Source organism: Sander lucioperca, chromosome 7 (genome assembly GCF_008315115.2).
Source record: "Sander lucioperca isolate FBNREF2018 chromosome 7, SLUC_FBN_1.2, whole genome shotgun sequence".
NCBI lineage: Eukaryota > Metazoa > Chordata > Actinopteri > Perciformes > Percidae > Sander > Sander lucioperca.
The window spans coordinates 16,298,112-16,321,543 of NC_050179.1; the positions used below are offsets into that span (position 1 = coordinate 16,298,112).

The 23,432-nt window shown below is 38.4% G+C and overlaps 2 protein-coding genes across 7 annotated transcripts; both read right to left on the bottom strand.

Annotated features, from left to right (window-relative positions):
- Nucleotides 1-978: 978 nt before the first annotated feature.
- si:ch211-245j22.3 (uncharacterized protein LOC563798 homolog) lies at nt 979-6,717 on the bottom strand. Its single transcript, XM_031317151.2, has 5 exons — nt 3,713-6,717; nt 2,951-3,083; nt 2,656-2,805; nt 2,441-2,546; nt 979-1,199 (listed from the first exon to the last, which is right to left on the bottom strand). The coding sequence occupies exons 1-5, from the start codon at nt 3,781-3,783 to the stop codon at nt 1,063-1,065; spliced, it is 597 nt and encodes a 198-aa protein (XP_031173011.1). The 5' UTR covers nt 3,784-6,717; the 3' UTR covers nt 979-1,062.
- A 14-nt stretch (nt 6,718-6,731) lies between these two features.
- arntl2 (aryl hydrocarbon receptor nuclear translocator-like 2) lies at nt 6,732-23,268 on the bottom strand. 6 transcript variants are annotated; one of them, XM_036003557.1, is made up of 18 exons: nt 22,963-23,268; nt 19,261-19,311; nt 16,016-16,142; nt 15,859-15,912; nt 15,590-15,631; nt 15,241-15,398; nt 14,531-14,610; nt 14,028-14,120; nt 12,989-13,106; nt 12,755-12,904; nt 11,620-11,863; nt 11,256-11,362; nt 10,814-10,964; nt 10,634-10,704; nt 10,423-10,537; nt 10,176-10,266; nt 7,842-7,941; nt 6,732-7,403 (listed from the first exon to the last, which is right to left on the bottom strand). In XM_036003557.1, the coding sequence occupies exons 3-18, from the start codon at nt 16,090-16,092 to the stop codon at nt 7,246-7,248; spliced, it is 1,809 nt and encodes a 602-aa protein (XP_035859450.1). In that variant the 5' UTR covers nt 16,093-16,142; nt 19,261-19,311; nt 22,963-23,268; the 3' UTR covers nt 6,732-7,245. The 6 variants fall into 6 exon arrangements, with proteins under 6 accessions (XP_035859450.1, XP_031172993.1, XP_031172985.1 ...); XM_031317133.2 differs by lacking the exon at nt 19,261-19,311; XM_031317125.2 differs by lacking the exon at nt 19,261-19,311 and having other exon boundaries at nt 16,016-16,145; nt 22,963-23,020.
- Between the last annotated feature and the right edge of the window lie 164 nt (nt 23,269-23,432).

Sequence of the window (23,432 nt, forward strand, 5' to 3'; positions counted from 1 at the left end):
AACAGTTACAGAGCTCTGTTTTTTTCTTCTTTTTACAGTATGTTTTGGGTGCTTTGAGCACCATAAGTCGAGTGCCATCTAGTTTAGTCATCATTTAGTCTAGGAGAGAAGGCAGACATCTCTTCGGCCGATATCTCCAACACTGGCAACACCAAAACCATCTAGACTGATGAATAGCACTACCGTCAAGAGGAAAAATTGTTTTGATTTTGGGGTGAACTGTCCCTTTAACTATTACCAATCTCAGTAAAAGTGGCCAAGGGCTTACTTAGATTTGTACTGGAATGCTTCAGTGGACCTTTTTTTTTCTGTTGAATCAAAAATGTATTGGCCAAAACATGTCTATAATAAAGTTTTGAAAAGCTAACTGATTTAAAAAGTGACCAATAGTATTAGAAGTTTAAATCATATAACCCTCTACCCAGATGAATTTAGGAAAAATAAAATGAATGCTGCCCCAAATTTTTCACTTGTATCTTTCTGTCCCAAACATTCCCTAAAAACCATCGGATCATGTTTATGGACATTATTGAGCCCTTGTCTTTTTCTTAAAAGCATGCCAATATACTGTAATTAAAATGAATAAAATTGATGTGAAAATACAGGTAGAGGGCAGGCAGATACAGACACCACCACCACCACCACACACTTCTAGTGGGCCAATAGTGATGATGGAGAGGAATTACTTTTGTATTAGTCTATACATTGTTTTTGAGGAAAGCATTGCATATTACCTATATGAGATGCAATCAGACACAGGAAAACAGAAATGATCAAAACTACATCAAATGATGCAGCAAATAAAACCCACGGATCCAAAATACAGTTGAAAAAAATAATACAAAATAAAACATGGCAGAAGATAATGCTTTTTTATAATGTGATAACTTAACATAAAACAATATCTACATTTTCTAGTGCTCTAAGTTACTCAACAGACTGTTATATAATTTTTCACAGGGAATGGAAGCTGTGTTGCCGCAACAATTCCTGGAAATTTCCAATCCAAACATCGACTGGTTAATTTCTCTGCTCCCAGTGAATAGAATGCCCCACTTCAGGTCAACCACGGGTCCCCAAAGCGGTGTCCCTCCTCAGGGGCCTCTCCACCTTCACAGTGCTAGGATCACATTCCAGCATTTCCCTGATCCAATCATCATTCAGCGCTCCCTCTATGAACTCCTCCAGACTGATGATGGCTACAGACATAACAAAGACAGACAGTGATTACAGACAAAGAGCAGAGGACAAACTCTATCAATATCATTTGGTTCTGTTCCCTCCTTAATATATGTCTGCAAGTGGTGATATTAGAGAGCAAGAGCTTTTTTTAATGTTAGTTAACTACTGACAATACAACTGCTGATTAAAGTATATGTAATTAAATTAAATAACTATACAATCCAAATGTTAGCATTATGAAGGCTTATCCACATTTACAACCTAAACTGCATCCACTATTGAATTACGTGATTACAGGGAAAAGAGCAGATCCCATTCCAAAGCACATGCCACACTTCAGCACACCCCTGGATTAAATCTCATAAATGTTTCGTGGATTCAGCATTAACATTTTGTGCACAATACACATGCTGTAGTTGATCTTCTATTATATACATTACCTCAGCTTTGGGTATGTGCTTATCTCTAAGGTACCGTATCTCTTAGATCCTGTGACTGAATAACAATCTTAGACTCAAAGTCTTGTCCCAACTAGTAAGATAAATTTGTTATTGTAGGCTTACATCACAGAATTGACAATGCATTTAGAGTTAAAATGTTTCATTATGGTTCTGACCTAGAGGTGTAAATCACAAGTTTCATCATGATATGATATTGACTCTTTGGACAACCATACAATATTTGCTGATATCATAAAGTCTGCAACAATACGATTTCGATGTGATATGAGATGATATCCCACAATCCGTTCCATTCATATCAACTCACTCAAAGAAACTAAAATATGTGACAATTTAATTACTGAGCTCTTCAACACATTTAAATGAAAAAAAACAAACAAATATAATTTAATAAAAGGAATAAAATTATTCCTCCTGTTGTTCACTATAAAGTGCCACATTTCTAACAGTGGATTTTTTTTTTTTTAGCAGTTAACTTAAAGTGACCTTGATGACCTTTTAATTATTGCCATGGGAATTTCAAAATAAAGGCGTATCTTAAAGATGATGTGTATCAATGTTTTTTTACTTTGCATCATGATATTGGATTGACATTATTACACGCTGACAGTCATGAAAAACATATAATATACTGTATGGGGTATGTTAAAGGTATATGTACCATCTTTTGCAGTAACAGCCATAAACTCTATGAGGTGAGTTTATTGAGGGTGAAAAAGACACTATCACTATGAGGGTGAGTGTGACATCTATACACTACACGTTTTTAAGCAGAAAGGGAAAAATCTTTGCCTCACCGTTATTGTCTTTATCTAATCGCATAAATATCCTGTTGGTACATTCTTCAGCTGTAAGTGGGTTGGGTTTGGTTAAAGCAGCGGCTACATTCATCTTATACACAGCCTGTGAACAAAAGGAAACACAGACCTGTTGAACTGAAAGATGCAGCAACTGTGGCATCATCTCATGATAAGAAAGACAGTTTGTGTATGACACAGAAAAGCACGCACACCTGCGTAATCTCCAGCATTTCCTCCCTTGTAATTGCTCCGTCTCCATCTTTGTCATAGAGCTTAAATGACCACCGCAGCTTCTCCACAGCAGAACCTTCAATAAGCATGCTGATGGCCATGACATACTCCCTGAAATCAACCACCCCATCCTGAGGAAACGTGCACTTTGTTAGTTCACTTTTGTTGGTTGTTGTAACTTTAGGATGCATTATTATGATAGAAAGGCACAGCAGTTATTTTCCTGTTACAGCTGTAGAAAGGTTTTCCCTCCAGACTCATGAGAAGTTTGCTTACCCCATTATTGTCCAATGTGCGGAATATCTGTTCTGCATACTCAGCAGACTCCCTGCCCACTGTTCCATTGCAGAAATGCCTTTGAAACTCATGTAGAGTGATCAGCCCACTTGGACATTCATTAATAAACGTTCTATCACATAAAGACAAATAATACATTTGTTTAATAAAAAGGGAAGAACAATGCAAGTTGCAACCATAGAGGGAATTTGGGTAAAGGGTCAGACCTGTGGCAGGAGAAAAATGTCCTTTAAATTAAGAATTAAGAGAATTAAGGTCAACCTATCCCCTCTCTGTGCAGATTACATGTCTTTGAAAGCTTGTTTAACCACTGTAATTAGGCTAAATGAATTTGAACCACTTTACTACAAGTGGCAAAGTGAAGCTAATCAGCAGCGTGTAGTCATGGAAATAAAGTAAGGCTAGACACACTACTCATCAAGTTTTTACTACCAAATACAGAAATAACAACAAAAAAATGATTATTTGTAGATTTGTCTGGGAAATAAAATACTCTGAATAACATAAAGACACCTAAGCTTCTTGAATGTTGCTTTAAAATCTGCAGTTTAAGCTGCATCCATACAGTTGTAGCTATGCATGTTAACTTTTCACAGCCCAGATAGAAGAACATCTCCTCTCCCTCCAAACTTTTATTTGCGTTAACAGGCTATTCTACCTGAATACACTCAGAGCAGAGTGTGGAATTAATTAACAGCTTCTCTGTAAAAAAAATGTTTAAACGCCAAATGAAACTCTTACCTGTACCAATGGTACAGCTCAGTGACATAAGATCCCCCTCCCCTACAGGGCATGTTAGCAGCTTGGCCCATTCTGTAAAGGAGCAACAGCTCTGGATTCACCACTGACTTTATATACACAACAAATCCCAGCTTATGCCGTGCTTTCTTAATTGCACAAACCACCCGCGTACCACATTTGTAAAATTACTCAAAGCTAATCTCCTCGGGGTTTGGGCAAATGTAATTACTCAATGAAGAAGGAAATCAGCAGAATGAAAAGTGACTTCAGCTTGATTAAACATTTTGAATTCAGTGCGACTGTTCACAAAGTGTGCTTACTGTCCTTCTGTTCAATCCAAATATAGTTATCTGAAAATACACCCCAAAGTTCCTGTTGAGGGTTTAGTAAATTAATATTTATTAACAACCTGACAACCTGGGAAGACAGCCCAGACATGTTGATAGTATAGCAGCAATAGACAAATACAGTAAGTGATTCCACTGGGGACTAAAAATCAAATGAGAATGAAATTATAAAGTGGCAGGAAGTGGTACAATTGAGGCAGTAACTAGCTCCACAACAGGCCAATATAAGAACGATAATGTCCTTCCTCCTGTGCAGTGACAGTTGGCTGGCTGTCATCAGTCTCTTAACTTCCTAGCCTAGTCTAATGATGCAACACATTTCAAAAACCAACAATAAATGATTTAAAAAAAAAAAAAAAAACGGCATGCAACTAGACACAAAGCAGGGCATGAAATCAAAACAATGTTCCCTAGCTTATAAAAAGTATTGTTTTATGTCAAACAGAGACAGAAGCAAAAACAGGACCTTTCAGCCAGGTTTATCACTCAGTCACCACCAAACAAGCTGAAGTAGGAACATTGTTTTAGCTTTCTAGCAAACTTACAGCTACAACAGTGCAATGATTGAACAAGAACAGGATCAAAAAAATAATACAAACTGGACTAGTGTCTAGGGCACGGCCCCGTAGCTTTGCTTGTTTGGTTAGGTAGTGAGTGCTGAAGCCAACATGTACAACTCCTGTTTTATCTGTGAACAAGCTTCCGCTTCATTCATGATGTGCACAGTATGCGTCAAGTTAATCCAACGATACATTTTAGCCTTTCAGTCTGCGGAGGCTGCCAGGTGGGAGATGGTCTCCATAAGCAACACGCAGGTTTGTCGAGTGTCCGAGCAGACATGTCCAAAGGCACTTCGGACACAAACAGGAAGGTCCTTGCGAGGTCAGCTGCTCCATCCACTGGCTACTCGCAATTCAAGCATTAGAAACAAAAGACGGTATTCTTCATGATTCACAACCCTTTAAGAGTTCTTACTGGAAAATCTGCAACAGTCCCCAAGAGAGGACTATAAATTGTGGCTCGAGATACCAATATGAATGATGCCATGGTTTAAAAGCTACACAGTTCCATATATTGTACTGATGAAAGGAGGGAAGATACAGATACGCAGTCTAAACACTTAACAGAAATTTAGGATTAAGTTAAAATATACTGTACTGACTTTACATGTGATAAATGTAACATACATTCAAAAAATCTATGTGCCAAATGATAATGATAATTTAGCATGATTTCAGTATGTTCTTTTCACAAGCGGGTAAGTGTACTAAAGCGCTTACATTTTTTAAACAAGCCAATACAATATATTTTTTAAACTGAACCTTTGTGTAAAAACATAAGGTCTGCATTATTGGGCATCATCTAGACTTATACTGCCTTTCAAATATCATTGTGTGACAATAATTTAACATACTTGGGTAATTCAAAGTTTTTGCCACACCAACATATAGATCCTCACATGATGGCTGTAAATGTTCTGTTCGTAAAAATCCAAGGTATGCAACGGTAAACATGGGCAAAAACAAAACTCTACATGATGTAAATCAAAAAAGGGATCATTCAAGTTTCCACCAAATGTGATATAAAAAGGTCTGCAGTATAGAAGTATACCTTCTGGGGTTTATGAGTCATGCATGAGTGACAGATTACATGGAGGGAGAAAGGAATATACCTTCAAACTCAGAATTTATGGAACGGTAGCTCTGCATAGCATAATAACTTAAATATGGTATGCATGGTGACGTGTGCCTCTGACAAGCACATAAAACATGTCGAAACATGTTGAAAGACAGTGCATAATAGTACATGAAAAAAAAACAGCTTAAGCTATGGCTTACCTGCAAGATTATACAGCTGACAGTAAGTGTAAGAACACACAGGTGAACAAAACTGTATCAATGTACAGTATGTAGGGAAGCATGTAAAACCTTGAAGTGTAGGACAAAGTACGTCTGGATACTAAGAACTGCGTCGTACTATGTTTAAATGGCACGGCTCGGTTTCCATCACAACCTGGGTTATCACTTCTACCATCAGACTCAGATCAACGTCAAACATGTATTGATAAAATGTCACAGAATTATAATGGGTTTGCTGCTCAGCCGCTGCTACCAAACCTCCATTTCAGCACTTCTAAAATGGCGTTTCACTTAGCATGACGTAGTACAGTCATGCTCATAAATCCAAAGCAGTTCACGAATTGTCAACCATCGAAAAACTGGCTGCTCTCCAACAAATGTAGGTGGATCATGAAGGTGGATCATTACTGCCAAGAAATGTTAAATGTTTAGAGCTAGGGCAAATTAAATTTCAGGGCAGCTAATACTTTTGCACTAAATGTCCATAGAAGTGTATATACTAAAAAACTAAAATGTTCTTCCTATGCGAACTATCCCTTTAAGACAGATATGGCTTGAAGACATGGTGTTTGCAACCATACCAAATCCACACATACAGTATATAGCATGTTCAAGTCAATGTACGAGAGAGGAGGTTGCTGGACTGTTTCCGTGAAAAATGTTCAGATACTGACAAGAGAAAATCTCTGAGTGGCACACCATTAGGTGACTCTCAAAGTTAGAGGTTATGGAAGTGTGGTCTGCCGTGGTACACCGGGTACCTACGGCTTGGATCCTGAGGGGTCAGAGAGATTGGCCAGGTTGTTAAGGTGTCATCCCCCGCATAATTAAACATACAGTACCTAATTAAGGGATCAAATTCAGTGCAAATTTCTTTTGCATCGTCACTCCCAACCTTCGTTCAAATGTAGGTGAAGGAGAAAATCCAGAGCCATCATGATGTATGTCACTGTGCATTGTGTTCATGGGTTCTTCAACCTTGTGAGGCCTCTTCAGTTAAACAGAGGATGACAGTAGATGAGTAAGGAAAGCAGTGAGGAACAGCGTTTCAGGGCAGGCAGACCGCTGTAAGGCTTTCGAGGCACATCCTCCTTCTGAAGAGGGAAAGCAGGTGTCCCTTATTGTCTTTGATCCCACTCCCTGTAGGAGGAGCCACACGAAGACTACACAGCTTATGTGGAAAAAGGTTACCAATAAATAAAAAAAGGTCCTGTAACAAAAAGGAATGCTGGCTTAAGTAAGAGTAAGCACTCAAGCAGTTCTCATCACAAAAATAATGGCCGAGTGTTTTTCAGTGTGCTACAACATCACACCATTAGAGCAGATTCTATGAAGACCAGTGCATCTCTTCAAAGTCCACAGCCTCGCCCAAGTTTGTGTCCGTCTCCAGGAGGCTCATGATCACCGCCATGGCTGCTTCATCATTGCTAAGACTGCTAAGGCCCGGTCCAACCACGCTGTCCAAATCCAGCTGGGAATTCTCCACTGTGGTGAGATGGAGTGAAAGAAAAAAAGAAAACAAATGAGGTATTTGATTTACAGTATAAGATGGAGAGGATTAAATATTGTCCTATATATGTAAAAGCCCTCCAACACTCACAACTTGCACTACTGTACATACTGTATAGTTATTTATTCTGTATTACCATCATAGCCTGTCCATACCTGTAGTAATACACATATCTATATACTTATATATCATTTATACCTTGCACTCTGTATATACTGTAGCATGTTATTTATTCATACTGCAGCACGTTATTTATTTAATATGTATTTAAACACTGCTTAAGCACTTCTGTTTAGACACTTCTGGTGAACTACATTTCGTTGCTCTATACTTGTGACATGTGCAATAACAAAGTTGAATCTAATCTAAAATTTATAAATAAATAAGCTTATTAACAGGATCAGAAAGAGTACCCATGAGGGATTCTCCTCCTGAGAATGCAGCTCCTTGGGGCTCATCCTCCGAGCTGGACTTTCCTGGAATCTCCATGTCTGTAGCCCCTCCATTTGGCACCTAGAAACCAAAGGAGGAGCAAGTTACAGTACAGCAACATTGCAGGAGTTTAGTCATGAGAGAGGAAAAAAATCAAATCTGCACAGCTTAAATTATGCCTTTCAACCTTCAGAGGAAATTGACCACAACTGCCCAGTACATACAGCTGTGATTACATCACATTATGGTTGTTCTACATCCAAGAAAATCTTTTTCCATTACTATAAGACGTTTGAATAAAAGGAGGCAGCCAGACTGAGCGTCTATAGTGAAATTTTTTTTTCTCTGCTTTTAGATTTGCAAACATCTTGCACGGTTTTATTAAAGGAACACGCCGACTTATTGGGAATTTAGCTTATTCACCGTAACCCCCAGAGTTAGACAAGTCCATACATACCCTTCTCATCTCCGTGCGTGCTGTAAGGCTGTCTGACGGTTCCAGCGGCATTAGCCCATCACAGTACATGCAGGTGAATGGTTCCAGCAATCTTACTGCTCCCAGTAAGTGACAAAATAACGCCAACATGTTCCTATTTACATGTTGCGATTTGTAGAGTCACAGCGTGTACAAAAAACAACGTAACATGAGACACAGCCATCTTCTAACCGTAAACAAACCAGGAACCATATTCTCAGGCAGAAGAATATAGTACTTGGGCGGAATGATTTGCTTTGCAGCAAGCCTTACAGCACGCACGGAGATGAGAAGGGTATGTATCGACTTGTCTAACTCTTGGGGTTACGGTGAATAAGCTAAAGTCCCAATAAGTCGGCGTGTTCCTTTAAAAAACAACAACATAGAAGGTAGTCCCAATTATCAGATATCAGAATGAACAATGTCTACATCAGGGGAGAGGTTTAAGGTTTTATTGCTGCATTTCATATCAAATGTTTGGCATGTTAAGGAAATTACTCAATACCCAATTTGTCTACTGCAAACATAAACATCATTTCACAGATACATCTCACACCTTATTCAGGTAGGGACAGGTATTTTTACTGCATTTGGCCAAATATTGGGACAAAAAATGAATGTTCACATTTTATTGAAAACTGTTTTGGTGTCGTTACAATGAACTTCATGTGAGGATTTCCACCAAGTAGCACTGTAAAAATGATACTCTAGTGTAGGCCTACATCTCCATGGACACTACACAACTGTAAGCACACAGTATATGGTTTATTAAACCAGTGGTTCCCAACCTTTTTCCTTAAGGGACCTCTTTTCTATTATTGAGTAAACTGACGACCTCTAACTAAGTGACATATCTTATGGATATTTCATTTATATTCAATACAGAACAGATGATAAAGTGTACAATTAACCCAAATAGTGAAGGCAATAACTGCAGGAAGTTTGTGTAAAACAAGACTTGGATGAATTTTGAGCAGATTATTTCATGTGAATATTGCATCAAAAGATGAGTTTTCCTATTATTTCTTTAAGAACTTTTAATACAATTCTCTGTCCATATTATGTTTTTTTTTTTTTTTTAAAAAACAATTATACATAAATTGTAGGCTAAAATGGCTTCTTTTTTGACAAATTCAGTGTTTTCTTTTCCCTGACGATTGTCCATCATTCTATGCGCTCTTTGGTTGTTTTGACTGCATACTTTTCTAATGCAGGGACGAGGCAGAGAGGGAAGGCTCTGTGAATATAGCTTATGTTAAGGTCTTGACTGTGCACTTAACCCAAATTTATATCTTAAATAATAATAATTCAAACTTTTAAAATAACAATTGAATTTAGTTTTCTTCACATAATAAATAAAATGCTGAGGTATAGGCCAACCCTTTACAATCAAGAAGGCCTTGGGACCCCCCCGTGAAGCTTTAGCGACCCCTAGTGGGGGTCGGGACGCCCAGGTTGAAAACCTAGTGAATTAAACTTTTTTCTTAAATTACACTCAGCTACTTTGGACTAGACTGGTCTTATAAAAACCTCATGCAGTTTTGTGAATAGGGGTTTGTGGACTTTTCCACCCCATTAATGACTGTAGATAGTCTGGCTATCACCAGACCAAGCTCAATCTTTTAAGATTGAACATTAGTCTGGGGAGTCTGCTCTGTATTTTCTACTGCACAAGAGGCGTGATCAATGGGCATAGTTCAAATGACTCTGTACGCAATTGGATAGTCCTTCAACCAATCAGAGCAAAGATCCGGTTGACGTAGCAGCGACAGCGGCATCAACGGGTTGCTGGGCGCCTTGTTGAACTGATAAACAAAGATATGCAAGTACACCGACTTACATTGTTGCTGATTTGATTGTGAGTTTGTGGACACTTATCCTGTGGTAGACTGAACGGGCTGATGCTGCCACTGGAAGATGAGGAGTTCATCCTGAAACAACACAGATCAACTTCAAGATAAGCAAAGCAATCATAGCAAAAATAATAATAATACTGAATTGCTCTCTTTGCAATTGTCTATCAGATTTAGTTATCTCTGTCCCGCTTACAAAAAGTAAAGAGGACTTTCTTTGTTGTGAGACCACACCTGTTGAAATCCAGCAGTTCATTGGCGATCTGGGTCCCTATGCTTCCAGCGTAAATCATAGCTCCAGGTGTGGTGGAGATGCCTAGTATAACTTGAAGGGACTTGTTGCAATCATCTAACAAAAAAAGTCAATCAAAAAAGTTATGAGTGAAAGGAACAGACAACATGTGCTTTAAAGTGTGCTACGGCTACACATCTCAGACTAACTTACCTTCAGAAGTCTTGGAATTGCTCGACAGTTCAGACTTGACTTCCGACCGACTGGTTTGACTGGGATCATACCTTGTCGTTGGATGAGAAAACAGGTGAAGCTCAGATTAATATACTGCGTGTCTACCTCAGGTACAAAAGTATCCAGGTAATGCACAAAGAGAGTGAAGCATATACTCACGATATAACTGTGTTAGTTGACACTATGTATTCTACTTCTTTGGTCCAGGGATTGACAAAACTAAACCACTGACTTTGCAGAGTGACAAAGGAGCCAAATTTAGTTCTGAACTTATAGCAGTCTGTCTCTATTTTGTCTTTACTCCGCAGCACTGTGGAAGAAAAACAGTAAGGAGGAGGAAGTTAGAGGTCTAAACAGTGGAAACGCATCATCCGTTTAGGGCTGAGAACACTATAATCACAGGACGGACGAGCGGACATAAAATATGGGGAACCCATCGCGATTTTGCAACATAGTGCGACCTACTTGAATAAACATATCAAGATGTACAGAAATTCAGTAAGAGATTTACCTGTGCTTCAACACTCAACTGTACCAGTAATTCAAATGTCATCTAAATAGGCGTACATAATAAAGATTCAGAGGCCAAAATGTAATTTACCTTTTCGATGTCTGTCAGCTAAATGTGGTAAGTCGTCTTGATGGAAGTACTCATAGCATGATGTCCCAAGCAATTCTTGGGGAAGATAACCAAGAATAGTTGTCGCTCTGCAGGGGGGGGGGGGTTAAGTGTTTGAAGAGTACACAATTGTATCATGTTAGTATGAATTTCTTTTAAACAACTACTGTACTATTTAGAATACTATATACAATATGACATATTTACTGTTGATCAGTATCAAAGATGTTAGAAATGTCAATGGAAGATATTTGAAATTTCTCAAGGATTATACATTATACTAACCAAGTCATGCATCAAGAAACAACAACCCTCTACCACCCCCTTATTCAAATTCAAATTCTACCTTTGATCGACAAAGGTGAATTTTCCATCCATGGCAAAGCGTGTGATGAACTCTATGGGTTTAACTCGGACCTCTCCATTAACCTGGGGAGTTGAGTGGGAGTGGATGCGTCCCACCGCCACCAGGCAGCTGTAGTAGGAGCTATCCTGCTTGTCTGGCTCCCCGTCCCCATCCACTTCCAAATGACTGGTAGGCCAGCTGCGCATGTAGCCTGTACAGTGGACCGTGCAGTACCTCTGCGACTCTGTAGGCACATGCAAATACAAATCACAAAATAAATAAATCAATGTATTAATTTAAACCAGAGGTTTTTAAAGTCTGACACTGTCGCACACAAAACCGAGACATCTGGGACATTCTGACCCATAGTAATGTCAAAAATATATAATTCCATCATTATTAACAGCACGTGGCCAATGATGGAGACACCTGGAGAGACGTGATTGGGAGGCACGGTCTCCCTGATTTAAACCATGAGCGGTCGTTTGTTGTTGGACTTCTGTGCTAGTCATGGATTGTCTATAACAAACACCATGTTCGAACATAGGGATGCTGATAAATGTACCTGGTACCAGAGCACCCTAGGCCAAAGGTCAATGATAGATTTTGTAATCGTATCATCTGAGGTCAAGCGATCACCATCTGGTGGTGAGTTGGGTCAGGGGGTGGGGGAAAACTCTGGACAGAACTGGTAAGCCCAAAGTGTTGCAATGGATTCAGGGAGTTACTGCATGCAACAAACTGATTCCCATTTTTTTTTTTTATTGCCAATATTTGTTTCCATTTTGGCAAATTGGCCCCATTAAATGTGTGCTGAAAAAGCTATGAGCACTTCCTTTGCAATGTACCCATTGATGTACAGACAACTTTCACTGAATTACTTTGCTACCGAAGAAAACTTTAAAAATGTAAAGATTCTTAAGCAAGCTCTGGAGTTATAAAGATGCATATTTTGGAAAGGTTTGAGTTATGGTCTCTCCCTCAGTTTGAAAACCTCTGCTTTCCAACAATACTTTACGTGAATGGAAGCCTACCTGATAAATATTCTATTAGCCGTTACATATGAAACCACATAAATTAAAACGCTGAATGTACATAAGTGATGAGTTGGATAATCCACTGGATATTTTCCCACCTTTCTTTTTGGAGGTGCTGGCTTGGAATTCCTTCTCCTCCACCTTGATAGAAATTTTGTTGTACTTCATTCGGCAGAAGAATGAGCGGCGTGCGCCCGAACACAGCCGCTCTGCACCGACTGGGAGGTCAGCCTGGACCTGCAGACCGGCTGGAGACATGACAGGAGTGTTAAAATGAGCTGTCTTTCACTCACTCACACACACTCACACACACTCATAAATAACTGCTTTACTTTTAGCATCTATTAGCCGTTCACGAGGGTATAATTCAGAAGCGGACAGCTGCTCCTTCACTTTTCCCATGTCCTTTGGGTGTATGTAATCAAACAGGCTCTGTCCAATCAGCTCTGCCTGTAGGAAGAACATACAGCGTTTCAAACTGACATAAACACAGTTCCCATGCTAATAAAAAGAAATGTCAAAACCATTCTGCATCTAAGGCATCTCCTGCTGACAAATAACAAATTGAACAAAGTACATTGATTGTGACTGTTGACCCCAGAGCACACCAGATGCTGTGTGGAGCAGAGATGGAGCCAATTTAGATTTAAGTAAGAACAAGCAAAGGAGCAATCAGAGCTTTGTTAAGGGACAGCTTAAGAATGCCTTTTTCCTCCAGTATATTTACATTACACTGTGAGCCAAAGCACAACAAATGTTTTGATAGTAATTTGACTTTTTTTAATTTATTTTTTTTTTAAACCAAAAAGATCTATCAAGCCTACACATGATCTGCAGTAAAACCGCGAGGTAGGGCGCAGAGCAGAGAGGCAAAGTGCAGGTATTCGTTCTGGAATTGGTTGCGCCTTGAAAAGATCAGCAGCCACGAGGACAAAGTTGAAATAATTTTAACTTTGAGCGCAGTGCTCGGCAGCACCGCTCTTCCCATAGGACAGCCAGTGCAGAGCGGTTTTACCGTGGATCATGTGTAGGCAGCTTTAGGATCTCACATGAACCAGAATAATTTAATAACAAATTCTAGAATTTAATCTGCAAAATCATCTAAAAAAACAATCCACTTCATTTTTGGATTAATATATTTAACTTACATGAAATAAAGTAAAGACATACTGATGTCATAATGCAAATATAACCATCAATTTTGTATTTATTTTAAGCGTAATTCTGTGGAATCTGTGCGCCAAATATGGTCTCACACATGCGTTGCTGGGTACCATTGGTGCCAAGACAACGCAATCCAAACCATCTGGTGTGTTCGGGGTATCACATTAACAAAGAAGCTACTGACAGTAACAAATGTAAAAGCGTTACCCGACTATAATTTAATATCTTCGTGATGGACTCTGAGACAAAAACTATTTTCCCACGATCACAGCCCACTACAAACAGGAATCCATCTGCAGCCTGCACAACAAAAAAACATGGGAGGGAAATAGGGGGATCCAATATGATGACATGGTCAAGACAAAAGTAAGAGTCCATTGAGTTGAGTTTTTTTTATTTGTAGTTTTTAAACTGAACAGTAACATTTCAAATATTGTCATGGAAATTCAGTGCATCAATTACAATCTACACAGTGATTAAATCTGAAAATGAATGCATGTATAAGAATTTTGATGATCTCTCTTGATAATTTGGTGTTTTTTGTATGTAGTTTCATATGAACAGAACCTACAGTATAGCAGAGGCATTACGTTACTAGCTTAACATTATAGCCTGATGGTAGCTTTTGAATGAAACGTTTGAAACATCCTCAAATGATGACATATGTATTTCATTGCAATTTCAGTTGCCTTTGTCAATGGTTGGTTTACCTTGAGGACAAGGTGTTTGAGCTCCTCGTTGGGAAGGAACGACGGTTTGTAGTTGGCTTCAGAAAAAGAACTTGCTGAACCTGAAAACATAGACAAAAATGTTACACAGCCAGTCCCCTCATATATATATATATATATATATATATATATATATATATATATATATATATATATATATATATATATATATTATATATATATATATATATATATATATATATATATATATATAATCTGGGAACATGATCAAATAGCTAAAAACAAGTCAAGATGGGACAGGAAGACGTGCAGTATTGCAATTAGGAGAGGTTATGAACGTATGTGTAAAAGAAAAATGAAGGAAAATGATCAAAACTGTCAGCCACACTTTACATACATACTTCCTCTTTCAACTTAAATTTTCCGTAGTTTTCCTGTTCATATTTTTTTCGTGTGCTCACGTTGAATTTTACCTCTTAATAAAGTGGTTTACATAGTCTGAATAAACAGTTAGTTTGTCTGATTTTCTGACTGCTAGTCTCTTGCCCGATTGGATGTTTTCTGTTGGATGTAACATTGTACTGGAGAGTCCAAGGTTATCATGGCCGATAAAAATGATGGCCAAAACTTAAACAAATAAAACCTAAGTTGCAATAAACCAGAACTTTCTCTTAATCAACTGAATGCATTAGGGGTGTCAAAGTCAAGGTAAATTATTTTTAACATGTTACCTTTGAGAGATTTGAGGTGCTGCACGGCCATTCTGAGCACAGTGAGTTTGTCCAGCTTACGGGACATGGGGTTACAGGTAGGGATCATGGCTGATAGTTCATCAATTAGATTGTTCATTTTATCCCGTCTTCTCTTCTCAATTTGGCTGTGCGGTTCCCTGCAGAGACATTAAATAATAAACAATTTAGAAAATTCAAAAGGGGGGTGGGGGGGTTCCTCCTTTCACTTTACAGATCATCCGCATCCGTCAAATGTAGCATCTTTTAAATTTTAGAGGACAATGGACATTTTAAGATATAATAAGAACACTGAAATGTTATAAATGTGGCGGTGTCAAACATAGCCTACCTGAAGCATTTAATTTTGACATTTTGGTCCTCTCCATCTGACCTGTACAGCAGAAAAACACACATTTAAATGTAGAATGACAGATACATAGATTGAGTACTTTATTAACAACAGTGGTAAATGATACCGTTACAGCAGCTTATACAAAACTTATCCACAAGATACAATGTATGGATATACAGTATGTATGCCAAGCAACAATATGCAAATGCAAAATAGCACAGAATAAACAGGTCAGCACTGAAATGTCCTTAATTAGCACACGCTACCTGTTTTGGTCGTCTTCCATATCTGCGTCAGGGATGGAAGAAGATTTTGTATCCCTGGGAAAAAAACTCATGACTATCAATAGCAGCTAGCAACAATTTAGGTAACTGGATTTTAGAGATTTTGTGTAAGCCAAATTAAAGCAATCACACTACTTACTGGTTGTCTAAGCTGCCCTTGCGCTTCCGGGGCATCTCCATGCTCAAGGACATGCAAGCAGCTGAGGAGGGGGTCATCAGGCTGGGCAAAGACACAGAACCACTATGGTTCTCCTCAACCAGCACATCTTCTGAAACACACAAGACAATGAGTTGTAACTGCTCGTAAGGGCCAAGGACTCATTGATACACTCTGTGGCACTTAAATCTGACAGATTGCACTTTCTCTGATGAGTCGCCCAAACATTATTACAATGTTCTTATTAGGAGCTCACAAACAGCCTTGTTGAGCAGTTTCTTATGGACTGCATCTGTCACAGCACCAATTTAAAATGGCCCCATAACAGTCTACATAGTAGCAGGAAGAGTGTAATTAAAGAGGAGACGGAACTCTTATCTGTTCATACAATAATAAGCCAAAATTATGAAGATTATGAACAAAACTGCCACAAAAGTATGGGGAAATAGCAACAGCAGCTTCCTTTCCAATTCATTCATTTAAGAAATTAATTTTAACACTATAAATTAAAAAAAAAAAAAAAAAAAAAAAAAAAAAAATTATATATATATATATATATATATATATATATATATATATATATATATATATATATATATATATATATATATATATATATACACACACACACACACACACGTTAGTCTTTTTGTATATTTTTTAGTGCTGGCAAACGATTAAAATATTTAAATCGCGATTAAAATCGCATTAATGTCATAGTTAACTCGCAATTAATCGCACGTTTTTATCTATTCTAAATGTCCCTTGATTTCTTTTTGTCCCATTATTTTTTCTCATTTTAATGCTCTTATCAACGTGGAAAAGTGGATCAGCTTGCTTTGTGGAGAATTCGCATCAGCTGTGTGCTTGGTATCAAGTGGTATTTCAGACTGGACGTGCTGCGATGATAGCTCAGTTCACAACGACAAAACACACAGATCACTTTGGTCTTGTCAATGGAACCATTTGGCAACTTTTTAAAAGTAAACTTTCCATTCAGAATCTTATTGGCATCCATTTCGGCGTCTCGCGCTCGCCATCCACTCAAAACGTAACGTTAGCCTACTACTCTTTGGTCAGCGTGCCTGTTTTGTTTCCAGTCTAGCTAGATCCGGTGTGGTGTTGTAGTTTTTCTGACGTTACTAGTTGTTGCAAAAGCATGTGAAAAAAAACTACAAAGTTTACTAGCCAAAAAGAACGTCAATCTCACGATAAAAAAATTTACGCCGTTAAAATGGGTTTGCGTTAACGCTGTTAAGAACGCGTTTAACTGACAGCACTAATATTTTTTCTATCTAATACTCTAACACCCATATTTGTCTAAAATTCTTCCAGTTGTTAAGAATCTGGTGTTAAGTAGCTGATATTCTCTAAATGTAATGATTGCCCTTTATAATTAAAGTAGGGTCACCTTAAAGGTTAGGAGTGACTGGCTCGTGAATTAAAAGTGTAACAGCTGAAATCTGCAAGTAAATCTTTCTAAGTAAATGTGTATCAATCCTCCCTCCTTATAACTACTGTCAATGTATGGAATCCCTACCATTCCCTACTCGTGGAGCCCAAACGCACATGATCAGCCTCTGAGCAATGTGCAATGCCATGGACAGAACTGGTTGTTTTAGTGTAGCTGTGTAATATCAGCGACAGGATATACCAGCATTGTTATTACAGGGGTTTTAGGTGCAATTAGGACTGAGCGATATGACAACATATATCATCAAAGCGATATAAAAATGTTTGTTGTATTCTATATGGTTTATATCGCAATGTCAAAAAACAGCGGCTGGAAATATTTATCATTTGGACAACGCTTTACGTTCTGATCCTTGAACATTGGAGTGAAGCTGGTGCAAACCATAGAGGCGCTGTTTTGCTAACATGGAGTGTGGAATATTCAAAAATAGGCTTTACCACGTGGTTATTTCATATAAACTAGGCTATGTATTTAATGAAGTGCCAGAAAACATGCTGTATCGTTGTCAAGATATTAAATGACCAATATCAGGATAAAAGATTTTGGCCATATCCCCCTAGGTGCAATACATCTTGGCAATGTTCAATTAGAGTTGCAACCAAAATGATCATTTACCTATCAGCTAATCTAATGATTTTTCAACTATCTGATTATTTATTATAATAGTATAAGTACAAAATAGTGAAATGTGCTCATCACAATGTCCCAGAGTCTAAGGTAATGTTTTCAAATTGCTTGTTTTGTCCGACCAACAGTCTAAAATCCAAAAGATATTTATTATTTATTTACTATAACAGAAAAAAACATGTTGGTGGGTAGTGACACTGGCTCTCTATTTATGTTACTCATTTGCTGCAATTTAAAATGTTTTCTCATATTGCCTAAAAAAAGTGATATCACTTTGCTATTTTCTGTGAGCAACCAAAACAATCATGAGTATCCAAAATATGAAAATTTAAAAAGCAAATCCTTACATTGAATTTTGTTGCTTGCCCACAGATGTCTTTATTTGAATGGATGAGGGCATGTGCTATAAGAGATTATTTAAAAGTGCTCATATTGTGCTTTTTGGTTTTTTCCCCCTGTCCTTTATCATGTTATATATCTTTTTTGTGCATGTAATAGGTTTACAAAGTGAAAAAGCCCAAAGTCCAACCCAAAAACCACTGTTCACAAACTGCTCCAAACAGCTCTATTGTAGTCCAGCCTTTACTTCCGTGACGAACATGCGTCACTTTGTAACACACGTTATAATGCTCGCCTAGCTGCTAGCGTGGCACGCCCTCATACTCTGCTTCTGACTGGCTGGTAGTCCTTACCTGGGTGCTGCGCATGTGCGACTCCCAACAAAGATGGAATAGAAGTGTGATGCCTCACTCAATAGCTAAAATAGAGAGCTTAACACAAAGGGTGAAAAGAGGAGCTGCAGCAATGTGCAGTACAACAAAAAAATTTGTTTTTTGAAAATTAAACCATGTAAACCTATTCTGGTACAACCTCTAAATACAATTATGAACCTGCAAATGAGCATAATATGAGCACTTTAGGCCGAAGCTGCTGTGGAAGAGCTGTTCAGAGACTAAGCCAAGATAGTGCAGCTCTACTGCCTCCCTCTTTACAGTATATCTCTGCAGCAAATTGTCTATTCTGGTAAAATGTGGAGCTGCCTTAATGACTGTGATTTAGTCATGGCCTCAGAAGTATGTTAGTGTACGTGTGGGAGAGAAACTCGTGAGAACTGCACGAGACTCACCTAATGCGGTTGATATCCATGGCTCCTATTATCCACTCTGTTTCACAGACCCTATGACCCAAAAGAGCCATTAACAGATCAACAACCTGATTTTTAATCCCGCTCCCCGTGTCAAGATCTGTTGGATTACAGGGCTAAAGTGAGGGCAACTGAATGACTGGACATCAGGCCATACAGACCTCCCTCTGCCAACTCCCATAATCCCTCTCTCCTGTTGTCACATGTTCATTAACTTGCTCATAACCTCACGAGCTGTACTGTATTTCCCATTGTCACACAGTAACAGCATCACGAGAAAATGGCTGACTGATTTACCATGTAAAACTTTCAAGTTAATTATAAAATTATTCAAGGTATTTATGCAACAGCGATAAACTGTAAAATCAAACTAGGTCATGAACTACCCTGTGCCATCATACTTCTGATTCATAAAGTTAATCATAGGCCTGTAGCGACGCGTCGACGTCAAAATTACGTTGACTTCATATTTTTGCGTCGACGCTTCGCCACAGCTCGCCACACACACACGTGGGAGACCAAAACATTGCAGAATGCCCTGCAAAAAGCCCCAATAAAAGAAAAAGTCCTAAAAAAAAACAAAAAACAACAGCTTGCCCTAAATCATCGAAGGTATGGGAATACTTCAAATTTAGTTCCAAACGTAAAGGTGTCATTATTTGCGCTCTTTACCATACCACACCACACCAGCACAACAACAATGTGGGAGCATCTGAAACTGAGGCACACCATTGTCACTCATGAAGGAGACAATAATGGCTAAATTAATTTAATGTTTGTGTAGTGTGTTGTGTAGCTTGAGCTCTGCGCACTTCGGTGGTGCTAGCTAACTAGCTTAGCTCTCCGTGCAGTTTGTTCGTGCTAGGTTAGTAGCTAACGTTAACGTTAGCTAGCTACTGGCGCCTAGACAGCTGTGTTTAGCTAACGTTAGTTATCATCTAATGTTGGCTTGAATGGTAGCTAGCTTACGGCTGCAGAACACAGCTATCTATAGTAGCTAACGTTAGCTAACGTGAACGTTAGCTACTAACCTAGCACGAACAAACTGCACAGAGAGCTAAGATGCGTTGGTTAGCCTAGCACCACCAAAGTGCACAGCTGCTAGATCTAGCTAAAAGGTAGCAAGCAGATTGCAGTAGCTTTTGTTGGGAGTGTAAAACTGAAAACAGGAATTTTATATTGTGTTAAACACTCTCAGGAATGCCTATACTGTGCTGTGTTTTTTTTGCACTACAACTTTTGAATTTTTTGAACAAGAGAGTTATGTTGGTACTGTAAAAGAGTTAACAGGCTGGCCTTTCATTTTGTATAACAGTAAAATAATTATATTTTTATTTTGTTTAAAGCAGAAGATTTTTTGCTGTGCAAAACTGTTGTTTAATAAAGTATACTATTAAGATTTTTTTGGTATTTATTTGAGATACATTATGGTTTTTATTAATCGAGCAACAGAAAAATAATCGTTATATTAATCGTCCAATTAGTCGTTAGATTAGTCGACTAATCGATAAAATAATCGCCCGATTAATCGTTTAATAAATAATCGTTTACCCCCAGCCCTAGTTAATCATATACACACCTTGCTGGGACCTGCCCAGTAAGTTCAGTCTTTGATGGATGCCAACACAATCGCTTGATTTGTTAACACTCAAGTCACCATAAAAACATTTGTCTTATAACACACAGTTAACTGCATGCTAATTTAATACCAATTGGTGTGTTGTCAGGCAGAGAAAATATTCTATGGAAAAAGCATGCTGTATATGGACAAGGAAGAGAGAGGACTTGAATATTCTTTTCAGTAGACAGTTATTTTCAGAAATGTATAGGATTATTTGTGTTGGAAACTACTTGAAAATAAGATCTTCTAGATAGTACTAGTTACATATGGTTACAGTGAAAGGTCCACTGCAGCATTCTGACTGAGCATTTCAATAAACATGCCCAAAATGCTTCTCTAGTAGATACAGTAGTAGATGCTTTCATAAGTGGCGGCAACTTTTTTAGGTTCAAAGCCAACTAAAATGGAATATCCTCTAGAGCTAAAACAACAAATCGATTTGTCAATTGAAGGTTTTGGTAATAATCGTTGCAATTGATTTTTTTCTATGCAGAAATGTAATACAATAAAAGGCTGTTTAAATTTTTTTCAGTTTGTTAAAAGATTACTAAAAAGCACCCATCTTGTATCTCTGAGGAAAGACCACTGCTTTAAATTGATGTAATCAGTAACCCTAATCAGCATTGTCTGTTCAGAAACAATGTTTAGTAGCAATTTGACATTATAATGGAGCCTGTACATTTGACAGAAACATTTATTGCACTGGAACTAACATTCTGTCAAGTATCTCAGCAGTCTCCATAAACTTAAAACTACGAAACAAAACTTGAAAATTCAGTTGGAAGTGTGTTATTTATAATAATGCATTGTACAGTTGTTGAACTTGATCTTTAAATCAGCCAGTCCCTGATAGATCAAATACAATAGGCTGTTGTTTATGTCTAAAGAGTGACTATTTGTGCAATAACTTAACTTAATGATCCTGTTGTTTGATCCTGATGCGTCTATTTTATGTAACTTTACCATTCAACACCACTGAGCCTACAAAAGTGACAAGGCATTGTCTTAACAATGCAAAATACAGACCATGACAAATATCTTGATATTGGCCAATATGCCTCATTTTAACATTTTTTTTATTATTTAATCTCTTGAAAACCTAAAGCCCATAGCAATTTGAGCCCTGTGGTAGCTGATGTTTCCGGTAACGTCAAAGCTAAAAAGATGATCATTCATTATAGTTTACCGTGAATTTATGTTTACGGTAAAAAAAAAAAAAAACAGGGACACAACAGTATAACGTTACTGACACTATGAATGTTACTGACAACTCGTGTTTATTGTGAAAGGTGAAAGTATTTAAGTGAAGTTGGTCTTTGACTTATTGATTTAAGTTATTCGAATTAAAGTGCAGCTGAGTAGATTGTTGACATGCAGAGACGTACTGGTCCCTAAAAAGACCATGAACATGGTACAGCTAGCTAGCTAACTAACAGCAAAGCCTGCTTCGTCCAAGCTTAACGTTAACGTTACACATTAGACCGTTGGGTCGAGCGACCATATAGCGTTATTTATCTAACGTTATTTGGGCCTAAACAGCACCACGCATTAATGCTAGTTTGTCAAGCATAGGACGTCAAAGTGTCAAAAAAATATCTACAGTGACAAACTTTCATGGGCTGTAAAACCACCTCTAACAGACTCGGTTGATGTGAACCCGTTGCCCTGGTAAACAGGCCTCGCTACCATTGCTAAGCTAACATTTGTGTGGTTCAGTCCTTTAGGTTGACATTAGCAAGCACTACTACACTGTAGATGTACAGTAGCTAGCTAACGTTATTATGATAAGCCGAGATAAAACGTTGGTCATATATTTTGCACGCTGGCGATATGACAAACAACGTCGTGCAGTGTTACATAAACAGCATAGAGGGTGAGTTTGCTCTACTGACCTAGTTTTGGGATAGTTACGGTCAAACGGTGAGACATCGCCAAAAAAACAAAATAACACCATTGCGCTTCTCTTTTTCTGGTAACGCTAAATCTCAATGCCGCGCATACGTTGGTGTTACCCTAATGTAAACATTCAAAGTGGTGAATAGCTTTAGTATTGTTTCAATTACCTGCCGGTTCGCCTCTCGCTCTGTCACCGCCGCCAGCCGCTGCATTCCTGTCCGACATGGCTGAAGCCGGAGCCGGTGCGCTGGGGACAAGGACTCCAATGCATGGATGAAGCCGTCGACTACTCCAGGATGTTGCTGTGTTAATAGGACAGGTTGTCGAGAAGGCGGCAGGGTGTTGTAGAAGTCCCCTTGGTTCCCTGTATGAATGAAGAAATAAAAAGGAGAGGGTGCACACAAAATGCACCGAGGTAGCTGTGTGCGGTGCAATCAGGACAGAGTAGAGAAATTGTCTCCTCCTTCCGGCGCACCAGAGTCACCGCAGCTTCATCGAGCCCATGCCATGGATATATACACTCACGTAAAAGAATTATTAGGAACACCATACTAATATACAGTGTTTGACCCCCTTTCAACTTCAGAACTGCCTTAATTCTTTGTGGCATTGATTCAAGGTGCTGGAAGCATTCTTT

Coding starts and splice junctions, on each gene's coding strand:
- si:ch211-245j22.3 (XM_031317151.2), bottom strand. CDS start 3,783: ATGGGCCAAGCTGCTAACATGCCCTGTAGGGGAGGGGGATCTTATGTC. Junction 3,084..3,712: donor GAGCTGTACCATTGGTACAG/GTAAGAGTTTCA, acceptor TTTATGTGATAG/AACGTTTATTAATGAATGTC. Junction 2,547..2,655: donor AAATGCTGGAGATTACGCAG/GTGTGCGTGCTT, acceptor TTTTGTTCACAG/GCTGTGTATAAGATGAATGT.
- arntl2 (XM_031317125.2), bottom strand. CDS start 23,020: ATGTCGGACAGGAATGCAGCGGCTGGCGGCGGTGACAGAGCGAGAGGC. Junction 11,363..11,619: donor TTCACCTTTGTCGATCAAAG/GTAGAATTTGAA, acceptor CCCCCCCTGCAG/AGCGACAACTATTCTTGGTT. Junction 10,267..10,422: donor GAACTGCTGGATTTCAACAG/GTGTGGTCTCAC, acceptor GTGTTGTTTCAG/GATGAACTCCTCATCTTCCA.